The following is a 19,349-nucleotide window of genomic DNA, read 5'->3' as shown; positions in this document are numbered from 1 at the left end:
AGACAGTAATCTTTCTTTAAGGGAAGGTATGCATCCAAGTATATAAACAGGAATAATTCAAAACTTTTCATTTTCTCATAGGTATTTTTCAGAAACCTTGGAATACCAAAGGTAAAAAGCTTAGTAATTTTATTTGTAAAATTAATACAAAATTAAATAAAACTTTATGTCTTTTCTGTACATAAAAAAATGATGTAGTAGAGGGTAGTCAATAAGAAAAATAATGTTAAAGATCTTTCCCCCTTTTTTCTTCTATCATGTTCAAGGAGACTGAACACAGAATCCCTCCCCGATTCTACTCCCAGAACAGTTGTGTCCATGCCTGGACACTGGGCATTATAAAGACTATGCAGTCCAGCAGCCAAAGAGTCCATATGCCCAAACAGATGACTCAATCTCCATACTGTGATGAGACATTTCACTGTTCCTATCACTAGTATATTCAAAAATTTTGGCTCTAAATAGTACTTAAACAACCACCACCACTACAAGGAACTATAGTATGAATCACTGCATGAACCAAAACTTCATAAAGTAATTTTGGGAAAAGCAAAAACATATTTAAAACCAAAATTATTTTTCATTTTATGTCTTATTGAATATGCTTTGGTTAGATTAATTATAATAAAAGGTTTCTAAATAGCTATTTTTTTCTCTTAAAGATGTACATGAACATTACTGCCAATTTTAAGTAGCCTGTCCTTATTTAATATGCATATTTACACTAAGACAAAATGGCACAGATACTGCTACTAATGATCTATATAGACAGAAACTTACAGATACTTTGGAGTTTATCTGTGTAAAAACTTTCAAACATCCTTTACCAAGAAAGCAAATTAGATACATAATGATACAAGCTAAGATTTAATTTAAAAAATTAATCAGATACTAGCATGTGTAATATGAAACAGAGGAAAAAACCTGGAACTATAAAAATTAATAAATCCCAGGCTTACAGTAGCAGAGATGAAATACATTTGTATTATTTGTTATTGCAGAGAAAAACAGACTCTGTTTACAATCTAGCAGACTTGTATGAAGTTATTTTCAAAGACTGGAAATCAACAAATATGGTGTAGAATTAAAATGGGTTTAATATGATTCAGTTCATTTAAAAAAACTGCCTCCTTTTAAATTTTTAAAAATGTTAACTTCTTGCCACCTATGTCTGAACAGTCAAGAAGATATAGAAAAATTAAAGGTAGATTCTTAGTTAAAATATCTTGATTAAGGAATTAATGAAAAATTGATACCCAGAAATATCTTACTTTATCCTTTAGTAACTGATAGTCATGATCAAGATATTAAATCTAATTTTCATCCTTAAATAGTCTTAATGAACTGAACTTTAAAAGACCATTTAAGATGTTATTCTCCTTAATAAAGTGCATTTAAAAGGATCATTTAAAATAGATTAAGTTATATGACAGAAGGTGTTATGCTTTCTTCTAATGATGCTTATGTCAATAATTACATAAAAAATATTTCCCAAAATTTTATAGTTGTAAACTCACAAAAGTCTGTTGTTCCTTCACCATGCAATTATTCTTAGTTCTTGTTTTAAGAATAAAAGATTTCACACTGAGAGAAATTCACAAGACCCCTGGAGTCCACATTTCATAATCCCACATTAGTGGTTAATTCTAAAGCCATCTATTGCTTGACTTAGAGTTTAGATGCTAAAATACTCAGCATGAACACAAAAGTTCATGGATGCGAAAAGGTTTGTTCTGAATTTCTCTACATTAAAACACACTGTATCACTTACTTTAGAGGGTTCAAAGCTTTAATATATTAATATTATGGAAGATTGATTTGAAAATGTATCAATTAAAATAACACACTAAATAAAACCTCATTCAGTTTTCAGGAGAAATATAATAAGGGCCTTCCTGCTTTTCTTCAAGAAAATGAATTTTTCTTGGTATATGCTAACTAATGCTGATGACAGTTTTCTTCAGTGAGATAGCTGGGGGAAAAATTCCACAGATCAAATTATTGGAAAATAGTGGTTATATGATAAAAACTGAGTAAGGCTATTACTGACTAAGTGCCAATGATGACAAATAAAAATATGTTATAGGCTAATTTCCAAAAATCTGTTCTGAATGAAAGAAAGTTCAAATAGTTTACCAACTAATGTTCTACAGGCAAATACATTAAATGCTGGCAAGAGTAGGAATTATTGTAAAATGAGAAATATTTTATTGTCAGTAATAAGGAAATTTTCATTTTTGCATTACTACAGTTAAGGAGAAATTTATTAGCTTGTTTATATTTAAATATGCCTTAAAAGTGTAGATTATGACAGCTTGAATACATTAGCAATGATAAAAAGTAAATTTTCTTTTTGAAAGGAAAACTGTGAGAAAGGTATAGAAAAATAACCTTCCCTATTTTAATTACAACTCTAAGTGCTTCAATATTTTCTGACAAACAGTTTCAGGTAAAAGTGCTTTCAATCAGTAAAAAATACAAACCAAGAACAACTTGTCAGAGATTGTGTAAATAAAATTCATAAGCTAGGGGAAATTTATTTTCCTTTCAACTTGTAGATATAATCATAATAAGGCATGAAACTAAGTTTTTATTTCCCAAAAGAATAAATGTTACCATTTATTCTTAGGCAGAACTGTCACTGGGAATTGAAAATCAAATTAACTTAAAAGGCATAAAATATTTGTATAATTTGGAGGTGGATGACAAATTTTGCTAATAGTAAGCCAATCCTCATTTAGACCAGAAAACGTTATAGTTTTGTATCTTGCTAGATATGGAAATCAAACAGTATCCTATTGGAACAGCTTCAAAGTTACCACTGTGCAAAAAATCTCATTAAAAAGTTTTGAAGGATGCACAAGCATTTGTGTTTCTGAGTACATGGGGGAAAAGCAGTAGAATATTCAATGTAACTGAAATATAACAACCTTTAATATGGAAATTCATACTTCAGGTTTTAATAGTTGAAATATTATTCTCATACTTAAGATAATGTTCCATACTTCCTTAAAGAAGGAAGAATTTCAAGGTAGGGTTTTAGTTACTTTTCTTAGATGTAACCTTTTCTCTCTCCCTCTTTTTTTTTTTTTTTTATCCACAACAACCTCCACTCGACAACAGAGTTTTGAACAGTTGAGTTGTGAGAATGTGAGCAGCTGCTGTTATTATAACTAAAGGTCTGTCTACTGCTTGAGTCTGAGAGACCACATGTTCGGCTGTCCTCTCATCTTGCCATCCTCACCAATTAACTATTAACATGGAGGGCTGTACACATGCTCTTGGGGGCTCTTTAACAGGCTTCTTGGCGAGTGGAACAACTACACAGCAGGGATCTGGGAACCGAGTAATGCCGGAGTATAGGGGAGCCGTCCGTAGTTCTGCTCCTTCTAATGACACTTTACTCCATAGTTCAGCATGTAACAAAGTCTATATTTAACTTGGCCATTTTCACATACATTTTTTAATACAGTGTCTTTGGGCAGATATTAAAACTATATTCTAGCAAGAGACAATATGAGTAATACCACTGCTTCACAGGGAAAATTGTTTAAGACTATACATATATATGTTTTAAGACATGCATAATATATTCAATGAGTAATCTTAGTGTTTTCACCACACAGATATTTAGAATTTATTTTTATACATGTTTCAATGCATGCTTGTTATTTCCTATGCTGTGATGAATATAATCTTTAACTCAAAGGAAATAAGATATTTCAAATTCAAAGTTGTGAGGAATGAAGACAAAATAGTTCAAATGCAAATGTAAAACAATTTTTTTCACTCTACTTGCAGAAGTCTTATAATAACAATAAGTTAAAGTCAGTTTTGAATCCATGTCATTATTTTCCCTATTTTAACTTTTCTCCCTCTTTGCAATTTCCTTAACTATGTGTTCCTTCTCTACAATGAAATTAAACATGGGAAGCATGCCAAAAGTACAATAAAGGGTAACTAATCATTACTGTACAAGTCTGACAGAATGCTAATAACTCAAGTAAGAACACCGATTGGTTGTTTTACCAATCTAAGAGAAATAGATAATTTATATACTTTCAATCTAGTGTTACTTTATATAATGTATTCAAATAAAGGTGTCACAATTCTATTATCTATAAATGTTTAAGTATATGACAGAATTTCCAGGGATATCACACTGTATTTCTCTTTCCTGCCAGAATCTACTTTACTATCAAATTCTAAGCTCAAGCATCCAAAATACCTATATATACTGGCTGCTCCATCCGTCTTACCATTTACATTTGCTGGAAAAACTCCAGGAGGATGGGACCTTGTTTGTCTTGCTCACTATTATATCCTCATGGATGCCTGGAATAGTACTTGCAATAAATATTTGTTGATTGAATAAGCTAAATTATTCAATCACCATTTAAACCTTGACTTAGAGTCTGCAGGGATGGCACTGGTCATAGTGGAGAGGAGGCTGACGTATGTTAGAAAGAGTCATGTTACAACAAGGTGATGTTACTAAGATTTCAATGGCCATCTGACTTCATCCATGCTTCCTCACCTGTTTAACCTGTGAGAAGATCTTGTCAGCGTCTTTCACAAGCAGGGACAGAAAGCTGAAGGTTTCCATTACTTTGATGGACTCATACACCTTAGTTTTATAGCCTGGTCTTTGTTCAAATTCTCAACTTTGGAGGCCTGTGTAAGTCATAATCATGCATTATTAACATATAATGTGCCTAGCATGTGCCAGTACTGGTACTGCTAATTCTCCAAAGTTTTACAGATGAAGAAGCTGAGGCTGAGGAGGTTGGGACTTGACTGAGACCATGTAACTAACTGGGTCTATCTCCTTCCAAAAGCCCAGGCTCTTTCTATCATCCAGTGCTACTTTGACACAGTCTGTTTCTTTACTTTGACCCTATTTTAGTACTTCCACTGAATAAGTAGGATAGTATGGTGGTTAAGAGTATGGTAACTGGAGGGGAACTGCTTAGGTCTAAATCCTGCCACTCAACTAGCTGTGTGATCTTGGAAAAGTCACTTAAATTTTCTGTCCTTTCTTTTCTTATCTGTAAAATGGAAATGATAGCACCAACAATATAGGGTTATTATAAGTATCACATGAGTTCATTAATATTAACTGCAACTGGCCTGTAGAAATCACCATGTAAACTTTTATTAAATAAATTCACAGTCCCCTGGTTCTGTGTATGCATATATCTTTGATTAACTTTGTAAGCTTACTGCTTCCAGTTCTTATTCGCTCTCCATAGCCTACACATTGTGATTTTCCTTGCCAGTCCTTAAGAGCTTTAAGAGTTTTATCTCCTATTTATATCATGACTGATTTAAGGAAATGTTAAGTTTTACATTTTTGTAAATATTTTGATAAAAAAATGTAGTTGGGTGTCATGTTCAAAGAGCAAGGGAATAATTTTATATATATATAAATTTCAACTGATATTAGGGTCAGAAGACTATTATACGATAGCTAGGCAAAACTGTCTCAGGGAGAGACTACGGTACACTCCTCACCAAAGTCTGACCTTACGTTTCTTTACTTCCATTTCAAAATAGTGTTTTTACCAGTATTTTAAAACATAAAAACTTTATCTCTTTCAGTTATAAAAGGATACCAAATTTCAAATATTGCTTATTGTTCAGACATGCAGTTTACCTTATCTCAATCATTATTTAATCAATAGTGCACATAGGATGATTTGAGGTCTTCTGATAGTATTACTGCTGTTCCCTTTTACACAAAGGCTAGAGGAATCACTGTCACAAACATTCACAATAGGTTTGGAAACTCTAAACAATAATGATGATCACTTCCAAAATTTAGAAAAAGATTTTTTCTTTTCTTTTTTGCCTAAGTACCTTTAGAATAAATAGAAAAATTATAAATATACATATATTTATTTCATAATTGTTTTAGATCTTACATTTAGGTCTTTGATTCATTCTGAGTTAATTTTTGTATATGGTGTGAGGTCAGGGTCCAAACTTCATTCTTTTGCATGTGGCTATCTAGTTATCCCATGTCATTTGTTAAAGGCTACTCTTTTCCCATTGAATGGTCTTGGCACCCTTGTTGAAAATTGGTTGACATAGATGTATAGGTTTATTTCTGGACTCTCAATTCTACTTCGTTGATTTATATGTTTGTTCTTATTCAGGTACTACATTCCTTGGAAAACTCTAAATTTCAATTATTTGTTATATTTCTGTTAATTTAATTAAATGCAAAGTTCTCATAGACCTTTGGAGTGTCACCAAGCATAGCTCTTTTTCCTTTGATTTGCTTGAGTATGTCATTTAAGTTCATACCTCAGCTGTAAGACAGAGATAATGCTTTATGTGTCCAAAGACAGGAGCCTAGCTAGATGAGCCCTTCAAGTCCCTTCTCGTTCTAAGATTCAAGATTCGAGATTTACAAATTTTCAGAGAATGAGTTCCAGAATAAAAATCTGTTACATATTCTAGTAGAGTTTTCCCATAATATGGTACTGGAATCTGATTTTCTGGGTTCAAATTATGGTTTCTCAAGTATTTAACCTTGTTCTAATTTAATTTCTCTGTACCTCAGTTTCTTTATATGTAAAATAGAGGCAATAATAGTATTTACATAAAAACTCTATAAGAATTGTCAGGTCTCAACTTAAAGTGTTTTTTATTTGCTAGCTGCTCTCATTATTGTTATGAGTGCTATTTGTTAGAGAAGTAAAATAAAACTCAAAACTTCTCTGCTGTAGTTCATTCCAAATCAAAGCATCTTAGTATATACATTAGAAAAAATGATTTCAGTGATTTAGTTATTTTGACTTTCACATTCCATCCATTGTAGATTTCTTATTTCTACTATCATGTCATAGTAAAAAAAAATGTATAGATATAGATATAGACACATACATACTGTGGAAATCATTCCAAACTTTCCCTTTGAAAGCTCTTAAGAAAAAGGGTGGGGAGTGGGAGAGGGTATAGCTTAGTGGTAAAGTGCATGACTGGCATGCACAAGGTCCTGGGTTTAATTCCCAGTACCTCTATTAAAATAAATAAATAAATCAAATTACCCCCCAACAAAAATTAAAAAAAAAAAAGGGGTGGGGAGTGATTACAATGGGAGTTCAGGATTTGCAGATACTCACTACTATATTTAAAAAATAGATAAACAGCAAGGTCCTACTGTATAGCACAGGGAACTATGTTTAATATCTTACAATAGCTTATAATGAAAAAGCATATGAAAAGGAATATATACATGTGTATAAAGATCTATGTATAATTGAATCACTATGCTGTACACCAGAAATTTACACAATATTGTAAACTGATTATACTTCAATTAAAAAAAAAAAAGGACTTTTTTGAACTGATGAGGAAATCTTACAAAGACCCCTCTTTTTGTTTGGGAAGATTGGTCTCTTTTTCTGAGAGGCTAGCTTCAAGAGGAATATAAATAGAAACAGGGAGGGAAGAAGGGAATTAGTCCTACTAAGATTAGCATTTTTTTTCAATTTTTTTTCTGTGGTAACATACATGTAATGTAAAACTTAACATTTTAATCATTTTTAACTGTACAGTTGAGTGGTATTAAATACATTCATAATGTTGCACTACCATCACCACCACTAGCCTTCTCTGGAACACTTTTCATTTGTAAAACTGCAACTCTGTACTGATTAAACAGTAACTCCTCATTCTCTCCTCCACCCAGCCCCTGGTAATCACCATTCTACTTTCTGTCTCAATGACTTTGACTACTCTAAGTATGCCATATAAGTGGATTCACAGTATTTGTCTTTTTGTGGTTGACTTATTTCACTTAGCACAATGTCCTCAAGATTTATCCCTCCTGTAGCATGTGTCAGAACTTCCTTCTTTTTTGAGGCTGAATTGAATCCCATTGTATGTATTTGCTACATTTTGTTTATCTGTTCATCTGTCAGTGAACAGTCAGGTTGCTTTCACATTTTAGCTATTGTTAATAATACTGCTATGAACATGGGTATAAAAATATCTCTTCAAGATCTATCAGCTTTATGATCAATGAAATGATACCACAGTAAAATCAACCTCACATCACAATGATACTAGCTTCACAATACATCAAAGAAAAAAATAATAAAATGAGTGAGGATGAAATCATCATATACTCATTGAATGTTAAAACCACAAACACACAAGAATTGAATAATCTAATCTAAAAGACATCTTGCTGTTCTGGCATTTCAAGCATCTGAATTCTCTTTTATCCAAATGGCACATGAAAATAATTCATCAGATTCATAAAGCATTTATATATTGCTCTTTAGTATGAGTCACTAGTCAGGGAAAAATAGTTCTGAGGAGCTCTTACCTGGATAAGGTGTGTTGGCATTGTGATCATACAGGCTGAAAGAGAGGCTCGCAGAAGACCACGGAGAACAAAGAGGAACTTTGTAAGACTATGACTGTTGTCACTGTTTTCTGTACAGCAAATGTCATCTCCCCACAGAGGTGAACCAAGACTCTGGATTCCTATTCTTAAAATGTTTTTCTGTTTTTTCTAAAGGAAAGTGAGAGAGAGGAAAAAACCGTCAAGTTTTATTGAAAACAGGATACCTCTCTTACTTTTATCTGCCCATTCTTATTTTTATTCAAAACAGATCAGGGAGATAATGTCAACAGCTGTGGTAAAAAAGCTTTACATAATAAGACAATATAAAGGAAATCTTTTAGATCACAAGAGTATAAAAAAATGGCACAACTGCTTTGTTGTTGTTATTGTTGTTTTTAATTTTAGAAAATTTGAAGAGTATCACTAGCCTCAAGCTTTTTTTGTTTTGTTTTCATAATCTTTTTCATCGTTTTTAAATTTTAACAGTGACTGCTCTAAGAATTATATTTTGAGTCAATTAAAGTAATATATAACAAATCATGGGTAATAAAAAAGAGAATCTAAACTAGAATGCTTACAAACCATTACAAAATTCTGTCTTTCAATGAAGGACAAAGTGCTCGATATTTCTTAGATAAATTCTATCATGTCTGCTGCCTACTATTTTGTTTGAGAAAAGTCTAAAAATGTATGTTTTGGGATTTTACATTTTACACTTGCCTTTATTTTTTTCTTCTTGAAGCTATTTTACAATAATAATTTCTTTTTAAGGAGAATTTATTGACAAAAGGTTAAAGAATGAATAAAACATTGAAATGTTAGAAGAGGAAAACCTAAAGGAACAGTAGCTATTAAGATAGATAAGACAGAGACTCACAGTCTGCTCTGTGCAAGTAAGTAGATTATAATTCTGGGCAAAACACATACATTTCTTAGGCCTTAGTCTACTCATCTCTAAAATAAAAAGTGATTTAGAATAGAACATTGCTCTATGAGATCATATAATTTTCAAATATGTAAAGTGATACAATGGCCTGGAATGAAACTATAAGAATGAGATTAAAAAAAGAAGAATTTGGTCTAAGTACATTTGAGAAAAACTTCCTCACTCCAAGGACCTGAAGCACAATGACACTAACAAGGCAGTTGGTCCAATTTTCTTTGCTGGCTGCATTGAGGTTATAACAGACAACCACCTAAGATACCATATGTTGTGATCCTCTACAGTCTATAAAAATTGTTTTCTTTTTATCCTGCATTACTTGAATAAAATGAAGTACTAAGATGCATCATGGTACATGTTAGAAAATAAGTTTCTAATGAATTCTTGTAAGGTATCTGTGAGAGATCGTAAGTTACTCATTTTTCTCTATTACTTAGAAACTCAGAATTTAAACAAAATGGCAAGACTAAAATTCATTTTGCCATCCCTAAATGTGTTATCTCATGAACTGTAGCTTAAGTTAGATTCCTAACAGAAAGAACAGTCTGGAAAAAAAGAGAGACAAAATTTCCCCCCAAAATCTAGACATCAGAATAAAATCTAATGGTAAAAGAAGAGTAGTGTTATATTGTTTACCTTGTTCACATTTCAGAAAATACAGATCAGCTGTATTTTAACCACAGTCACCACTGTCTACTACTGTGGTATCAAAAAGTGCCTGCTACAAGTTTATAACAAAAATGCTGTTAGGTGCAGACACAGGAGAATCACAGTTTAGTGACTTTGACAGTTACACTGATATACACATTTACAAAGAATGAAAATATTAAGTCAAAGAATGAATAAGTGGTAAGAATTTAAGTGAAGTAGGTGCACAGCACATCAGAACATAATTGAGCATAATACTTCTACACAGGAGATACATTTTCGTATTTTAAAATATGATAGCATTGCAAAAACAAAGACTGAGTCATGCATTTCCTGTATTGTTTGAGGCATATAATCCCTTTGCTGCACTGTATAACCAGGGGGAAGGCATACTATGAGGCATAATAAAATTAAAAAAATTAACTTTTGCTGATAGCTGAACAGTAAATAAATTTATTTCTATGAGATCTAAAATATTTAATCCAGTACTCTAAGTAAAATCGATGTTCAAACTTCATTTATTATATATTTCTTAGATATCTGAGTCAAAAATTAAAAACAAATGAAATTATGACAGAAATTTATAAATGTCTCCTTTCTAAATATCTTTACAGATGAGCTACAATACTTTACTTACTACCAATATTAATTATATGGTAGTATATAATATTCTGTGTCTCATAATCTCTATTTGTTGCCACCAGCTAGTTTAGTTTACTAGAAAATGTAGTGATAGAGAAAGTAAGATGGAAATATCCTTTTAAAAAGGAGGATTTATTTCAGTGTCAGAATATTATTTTGACTCAGGAATACTATTTTTTGAAGTAGCTTGTTAGATGCATTTTTGCGGCTTCTGGAAATCATTTAAAGTTTCTGAGACAGATGTAAAAGCTAGATAATTTAGCCAGTGATATAATCCATAATTTAAGATTATGGAAGTTCATTAACAATATTTCAGTCCCAATAAAATTAGAAATATATATTTACAACAGCTTATTGGTATATTTTAATTAAATTTTTTTTTTTAGCCTTCTTGGTATTCATGACAAAAATGCCTATCTCAAACCTGTTTAAACTTAATGAAAGTTAATAGGTATAGAACCTCTGGTTCAGAGACCCAAACCAGCTCCCATTTGTTGTCTGTCAATATTCATGAAATAAAATTTTTCCAGTAAAATTGTTTAATGAAAATGGTGTTGATTCACACTCAAATGAACAACTAAGAAAACAAATCTCTCATTCTATTCCAATAATAGCTTACTTTTCAAGGGTTCTTCGGATGTGTGTGTATATGTGTATGTACATATAGATATACATGTAAGTATGAGTGTATCTCTCTGCTATTGCCTTTGCTTTTCTTGCATTTAGAAAATTTCTCGCTCTTAAAAGATGTGCCATCATCCTGCAAGAGCAGCAGCTCTGCACACTGTACTATAGGAACTGTTATGACATGCCTGTTTCCATAGTTACCAGAGCGAGTAGGGAGAGGTGTCTGTCAGGGACCAATTCACCTCTCCAGACGGGCACTGCCACCAAAGAGAAGACATGGTGCCCATAAATCTTAGCTAGGACCAAAAATGGAGCAACGATGAGCAAAATAAAATTGTATTAAATACCATGGGCCATCACAAAAACTGTAACATGGATGAAAAGCCAGCTGTAAATGAATCTCTGTGCTTTGCCAAACACACATAAGTATTCTCAACCTGCTATTAACCTGTGATCAAAATAAATTTTAAAAGTAGTTATTTTTCCATGGACAAAGTGTTAAATATAGTGACAAAGTTTATAAGAATATTTAAAAATTTATGCTATGAATTAAAAGCAAGTGTAGTTGATAATGCCAAAACCAAGACTTTTGGCTTCTTTGTCTTCTTCAATGAAAACAATGGTGCTCTGGAAATAATTCTGCTAAAATAATATAAAGGAAATACAAATCTTCTAGCAGCTTTAGCAATTAAAATCACCAAGGAAGAACTGTGAAAGGCATGATATCTAGAAATAAAATTTCCCTCATTTTAAGTTAAACTAACCAGAACATTTTAATCCAGAGAAAGTTTTTTAAAAAAGAGTGACAGAGAAATGGTTACTACAAAATATTTTAATATAGCAAATAAAAATGCATCTTTTATTCAATGAGATAATTCAAAGCATAACATAGTAAATAAAATCTTGAAAATAATTCTTACTCATAAGATAATTTAAAATTAAGGCCTGAATGACAGAAATATAAAAAATTTATATAGGAAAGTACAAGTCCTGCAGATTTAATGGTAAGTTTCAAACTGTGGCTATTAATTCTGGGTACTACAAATACATATTTAAAAATAATTAATGTTGATAGTGTACATGAACATCTTATGTGCATCCACTGAGAATTTAGCTAAAATTCCAAATACACAGTTAAACTAAGTCTGCCTTGCTCTCCTTATTTATATCTTCTCTCCTTAGAAACAGCTTGTTCACTGTTGATTATTCTAAGACCTTCTGGGTCTACCTCTAGAGGGTTTGGAAACAACATTACATACATGATTATAAAAAGGCTTTGAAGGTACTCAATACCTGGGGATTGGATCCATCAAATCCTTCCTCATAAATGATGTTCTGGATAAACTGAAGCAGCTTTAGGTAGCCATGGGTCAAAGAACTGTTGATAAGAAGTGGTTTGAATACATAAATGGGCTTATTACACAGGAAATACAAGTTGTAAGCTAAAACATTAAATAAATAATTAAAAGGTATATATTCATGAGATTACTTAAATTTAAGATGAGCCAAACAGTATAAATAATTTTTAAAATAAAAAGTCAATACATCCAGGGAATAACTTGCAATGCCCTATATTAACTAGCTCAATGTTCTTGACATCATGGGAAGATAAAAATCTGTGGAGACTGAGATGACTTAATTATGTCAGGCTTAGTTACCTCCAAGAAAATTAATGATTTAAGGAAACAACCTAAAAGATGAAGCCACCATAGCTTTTCAGGACTAATCATAGATAATTAACGCACAGTTAATAAATTGCTGTGCCAAGTACACCTGAATCAATGTCCTGATCACCTGAGCTCATCTTCCATCAAAGTTTTAATTTTCTCAGAATGAATCGCTAAAATAATAGTAATTCAAAAACTCAAAAACATGATGTTTTAAGACAAATGAAGAGAAGTGAGTATGAGCTCCACTTTTGTCTGTAAAAAAGACAAGAAAACAAATACATGAATTAAAGAAGATAAACTTATTTCCCACATGACTATAAGCATTAATATTACTATTTTAAATTATTTTATAAACACTGTGAAACATCTCAGCAAAAATTTAGTAAGAGTGAAGAAAATCATTAACTGAGTTTAAGATTCTTCATAATGGACAATCTGTGTGCTATGTCTGAACATTAAATGCCATGATGATGAAATTCTGGAGTACAGCAATTTCATAGACACTGAAGTGCCTAATACTGCAAAAAGCTGTGAATGACCTTAAAAATAGAAAAGTATTTGGTTTACTGTGACCCTAAGTAAAGGGATCATATACGCAGAAGAAGTGTCTGTCCTAAGGAAAGAAGGAAATATAACTTGAAGCATTCATATAACATCAAAGGATACAAGAAGTTAGGAAGTGCAGCAAACTGCTTAAATCAATGCATGCAAAATCAATGGTAAGTGGTTCAGAAAAAATACATGCACATCTCTGTAAACATCTTATTGAACAGTCTCACTTAGCCCAAAAGCACCTCTCTATCAAAAACAAAAAAGAAAACCAAGAGAAAAGAATGTGTTCTGTGCAAAACAGGTATTGCTCCAATTGAAGGATCTGGTATTACAGTTATTTCTCACATGCTTATTTCTCCATTTTCAATGAAAACACAATGAATTACACAGACCCATTTTTCTACTTTCCTGAGTAAGGAAATGTGTCTATAAATAATTATATTCCATAAGGACAAAGATGTGACTATTGTATCTTACCACGTATTTGTCCTGGCTAGCTCAACTTTCAGAATACAGAGTTGCTGTTTGAACACAGCAGATTCAATTTCTATTTAAGTCAATTAGCTTTGCACAGGAGCTAAAATCTGCTCCAAGGTCCCAGATTATGAAATGAATTCCAGCCAACCATTTGACGAATGTCCCTATGGGTCAAAAACATATCCACTGCATCTTAATCCACCAATAATGAATCTACCTAAGACCATTATTATCTCATATATGCAAAAAGTTTCTCAAGCATTTTCCCTCTGCACAAAATTGTTCAATAACAAAATCTGCATTAAGTACTTGGTAGTAAATCCGTTTTCTAGAAGCACATTACTAAATATCACATACATAAATTACTTCTTAATTTTTTAGTTGCCACCATTTAACCAACCAACATGACCCGTTATTTATTTCAACTTCTCACAGCCTAAGGTAACTATAGTAGATCTAAGACTCTCTTCAAAGGTTTGGGGTGGCGGAGGGGGGAGGGTTCTTTTGAATTGTAAAAACAAAAGCCAAATACATTTTAGTCTCTTTCCTTATTTCACATTGACATAAACAATCCAATCACTAACAGTGATTAGAACTTTATAACAAAATAAATTTCTCCAAACTAGTTAGATTTCTAGGGAAGTAAGTATTTTGATGACAAAATAAATGGGAAAAATCAATACACTTAGGTATATTAATTGAGAATATTCATTTTTTGATACACGGAATTAGAACTTTAAAAACTGAACTAATTTATATGGTATTAATATTAAAATACTAAGTATTGTTAATTTCTATGAGATACATTTCCTTGTCAGCAATATTTATAGTTGTTTTTTTTGCTGAAAATAAATATCTTATCACCTAAAAATTTTAAAATTAACTCCCTTTAATTTTGAGGATGTTGTCTTTTGTTTGTTCAGCAGTCTAGTAACTTATAAACAGGAGTTGTCAAGAAGGAAACCCAGTTACAAATATGACCTGGCTTCCTCATTAATGTTTCCAAACATTTAACAAAGGTTAGGTTATCATAGTGCTTACAACATATCCCAAAGGCAGCGTATTTCAAATCATGTATACTATTTTTGTTGGTTTTCTTAATTTTCAACAACTTTTATAGTAAAATGATCTTGAGATTCTACAAAGTACTTAAAACTATAACAGTACAAAGAATATAAAAATGATTATTAGAACTTAAATTTTTACCGTTAAAATACGAAGCATTTAAAATTTTCTTTGGTTAAAAAAATTGAATTGTCCAAGGACATTATTCATGTGTCTGCTATTATGTTACACGTTGTTTGAAAGGAATTAATTTCTTTATATTAATATACATATATGAATAAAAGGGGCCCAGTCACCCAATATAAATCTATACTCTGATGATCAAGTTTAACATTTTTTAAAAAGTTGATAGAAAAAAATCCCCAAGACTTTCATGCCTATAAATATCCCTCCTCCCCCGATTTTCAGTAAGACGTCAATAGATACTTGCATCAGAGAACATTAATTTATATCAACAAGTGGCACTGGTTTTCCTGTGAAAGGTAATTTTGTATTCAATCTCATTAAGAAATATTTTAAAAATTACTGTAAGAAAAAGAATTAGATGTAGTATATCTAGAAAAGAAATCAAGTCGATAATAAAAGATAATTATTTTGCAGTTTCTCAAACAACGAACCAAGGAATAACTATAAAAGTCTTAAAGTGATCAAAGAATAAATGTAACAACAACAACAAAAAAGCTTAGGTAACAGGAGACAAGATCTTATTTGTGAAAAAAAATTACAGAAATAAAATCAGTGTATGTAAAGTTAACTAGTTGATAAGTAAAAAGTTTACTCATAGATAATAAGCTCTTGAGTTTGCTTCTAACAAAACTACTTAATTTTAATTATATCAATTGGTAAAGTGGCACATAATAAATACTCAAAACCGTTTGCATCGCTGTCATAACATTTGATCTAAATTACGATAACTTTGCCAGGTAAGTATAGTCATTCTCTCCATGTTACGGTTGGGAAAATTAAGAACCATTAGAGGCTAAGTGATTTGCCTATGGCTGTACAACAATTAAGCGACAGAGTGGCACCTAAAATTCAAGTTTTCTAAAACTTCAAGTTACCTCTTTTTTGGTTAAACTTTAAGCCTCAAAGTGAGATCTATACTCAATGAAAAGTCTGTGAGTTCAGATACCTTAATGTGGTTCAGATGAGATTTGAACATGGCTCCATTCAATATAGTCAGAGTATTCAGATGTATAGTTTTAGGAAGGTATTTTTCTTTCAGTTGCACTGGTGAGAACTTCACCTATAGGCCTCACTTGCAATAACTTGATACATGATTTATAAAAAAAATTCAATATTGAAAAGCATAGACTTCTAAATAAACCAATTAGATACCAGTATAGCAGAGTGGAAAGTATGCTCAAGATCTGGGTTCTTGTTCTATTTGTACCAACAACTGTAGCAAAATGTGTGATTTGAGGCAAATTCTTTAATTTTTCTGTTCTGGGCTTCAAAATTTTCTCATCTGTAAACTGAAGGAGCTGCACTAGCTGTACTAGACCTCTGATGTCCATTCTGACTTAAAATTATATGAGTCAAGAATGATTTTTCTTGTATAACTGGGACATTGTGCTGTAACTGACACACGGCAACTAACTGTACTTCAATTAAAAAATGATTTTTTTTTTAAGAATGATGTTTCTCATTAAAATGATTCACTGCTAGGTCTTTAAAAATAAGAACTTTTGGTGCATTTAAGTATTGATTTAACTACTTGTTTGGAAGAGAAACTGTTTTCACTACCAATCAGGATTAATTTAAACTAAAGATGAAGCACTTTTGACATTATGCAAATCACTGAGAAAATACGATTTGTATCATCAAAAATCTATTTACACATATATCTGAGATATTCATCTATGACAAAGAGTGAGATATACTCATAAGGCAGTAGGCACAATATTAAATGTCTCAACTAACTGTATAAAATAGTTTGCTAAGCTAAAGTTATATTAGCATATAATTTGCATGTGACTATAAAGACTGTGAAGTCGATTCACAAGTAATTTTCCAGTTAAAAATCACATTATTATTACCCTGAAGGATGTCATCTATTGATTTTTCTTTTCTGATGCTTTTTGCCTAACAGCATTGAGTTTGATTCTCTTCACCATGGACACTCAACTAAGAGAAGAACATATAGGGATTATGACTATATTAGGGGCACCATGGAGGGCTATGACCAGCACAAATCTCTGGACCACAGCTGGGAAAGCACTAAGAACATGAGGATGCAAGAATTGCATGTATCCACGAAACAATCTGACAGTAACCCTGTTGAGAGAGGTTATGATCTTTGATGAAAAATAATTCAATTCAATGTTATTCTGACTTCCTTTAATTACTGATGTGAATAAGTCATTAGATTATGTCTCCTACTACCATATTATTGCTGTCACCTATCCAACTCTGGGTCATTACTGGTCTTTCAAACATCTTGGCCTTTCAATTCTTAACATCATCTCTTCCAACGATCTTGTCTCCATCCTACCTACAAGTGCTCACTCCTATGGTCATATCTTAGACCTTGTCATGATCAATAACCACTATCCTTGTACAATCTCAATTCATACACTTGCCTCCCCACAACCACCACTTTCTACCTTTTTACCCAGAGTCCTGTTTAACCAGAACAGTTTTGCTGAGCAAGTGAGACAAAGCAACAGAAAGGCAAGGAAGCAGAGATAAGAACTGACCAGGGATCAATTGACCAGGGATGGCTAGTGAGTTGAAAGTGTAATAAGGCAGGTGAATGAGAGATGGCAGGCTTTGGTACGGAGGTCCTAGTGGAGTCAAATGCTCCTATATAGGTTCTTGCATAGCTTCTTTATTTTATATATGGTAGTTTCTACCTCTTAACTCCCTACCCTATCTTGCCTATCCCTATTCCCTCTGCCCACTGGTAATCACTAGTTTGTTCTCTATATCTGTGAATCTGTTTCTGTTTTGTTCTGTTCATCCATCTGTTTTATTTTTAGACTTTACAGATAAGTGATAATACACAATATATAATGTATTTGTCTTTCTCTGACCTATTTCACTAAGCATAATACCCTCCAGGTCCATCCATGTTGCAAATGGCAAAATTTCATTCTTTTTTATGGCTGAGTAATATGTCACTGTGTATATATACCACATCTTTATTCATTCATTTGTTGTTAGACACTTACATTGATTTCATATCTTAGCTATTTTGTAAATAAGGCTGCTATGAAGATTGGGGTGCATGTATCTTTTTGAATTAGTTTTTGTTTACTAAGTCTTTTAAAACACTTTCAGAAGTGAGCTAAATAATGTGGGAGGCACAGGGAATATGGCCACTGTTCATTCATGGGCCTATATTTAAGGAGAAATTGAATTCCAAATGTGTTTTTTCCCCCCAAAGAAAGGGATAGGGAAAAGAAAGCTGATTGTCTAGGTTAAAAGTATTTGCTCAGATAATGATATTTTTTCCCAAAGGAGAAATAAATGCTATGATGGCAACAATGGTACTGTACACTCTAACTTTTGATATCCTTTCCTAGAGATGTTTTAACCATATACACTTGTACAATTAACATGAGTGATTTGTTTCTCCACACTATCTTTAGTGCATGGCATTATCATTTTAAATAGTTGATAGTTGAAAAATGGTACCTCTTTGTTTTTTGTTTACATTTTTTTGATTACTAGTTAGGCTTATTGGCTATTTCTGTATCTACTTTTGAGAACATCCTCTTGGTATCTTTTGCCCATTTTATATTAGGATGCAACTTGTTCTTACCAATTTTAAAAATGGTCTTAATTTACTAAATATTTATATATTTTTATACACTTATAAAGTATATTGCTATATATTTATATAAAGTAAATATAAAGTATATTTTACATATAATATTTACAGGTAAAGATGTATATATTATACATATACATTTATATATACACACACACATTTATATTTCTTAATTTTTTCTTAAGAATTTTGAAATAATCTCAAATTTATAGAAAAGTTACAGATATAGAACAAAAACCTCTTTTTCCCTGTTTCACGAGACAATAAGTTGCTCACATGATGACCTAAGACTTCTTAATAATTTAGGGTGTGATTCCTACAAACAAGAGCATTGTCCTACATAATGATAATATAACCATCTGACTTAGGATATTGCTATAATTAGGAAACTGATACTATCATCTAATCTTCAGACCCCATTCAAGCTTTACCACTTGTCCTAGTATCATCCTTTATAGCAAAAAGACTGTGTTCAGAATCATACGCTGCAGTCAGTTGTCATGTCTCTTTTCAGTCTGCTTCAATCTGCAACTTCCTCAGATTTTCCTTGACTTTTATGGTCCTGACACGTGAGAATCACAGGCCAAC

General features: G+C 31.9%; 1 protein-coding gene across 4 annotated transcripts in view; it reads right to left on the bottom strand.

Annotated features, from left to right (window-relative positions):
- ELP4 (elongator acetyltransferase complex subunit 4) overlaps nucleotides 1–19,349 on the bottom strand; it is a 217,019-nt gene that overhangs the window by 130,125 nt on the left and 67,545 nt on the right. For all 4 annotated transcript variants that reach the window (XR_012076653.1, XR_012076652.1, XR_012076654.1 and 1 more), the window contains exons 6-7: nucleotides 12,516–12,600; nucleotides 8,342–8,530 (exon numbers count right to left, since the gene is read on the bottom strand). Coding sequence is in view for 1 of the 4 variants with exons in the window: in XM_031681066.2 (XP_031536926.1) it covers nucleotides 8,342–8,530; nucleotides 12,516–12,600 (274 nt within the window). In the remaining 3 variants the exon portion in view is untranslated. The remainder of the gene's footprint in view (nucleotides 1–8,341; nucleotides 8,531–12,515; nucleotides 12,601–19,349) is intronic.

This window comes from Vicugna pacos, chromosome 10, assembly GCF_048564905.1.
Source record: "Vicugna pacos chromosome 10, VicPac4, whole genome shotgun sequence".
Lineage (NCBI taxonomy): Eukaryota > Metazoa > Chordata > Mammalia > Artiodactyla > Camelidae > Vicugna > Vicugna pacos.
Note: the sequence above shows the minus strand (reverse complement) of the source record. Positions and strands in the feature narration are given on the sequence as shown.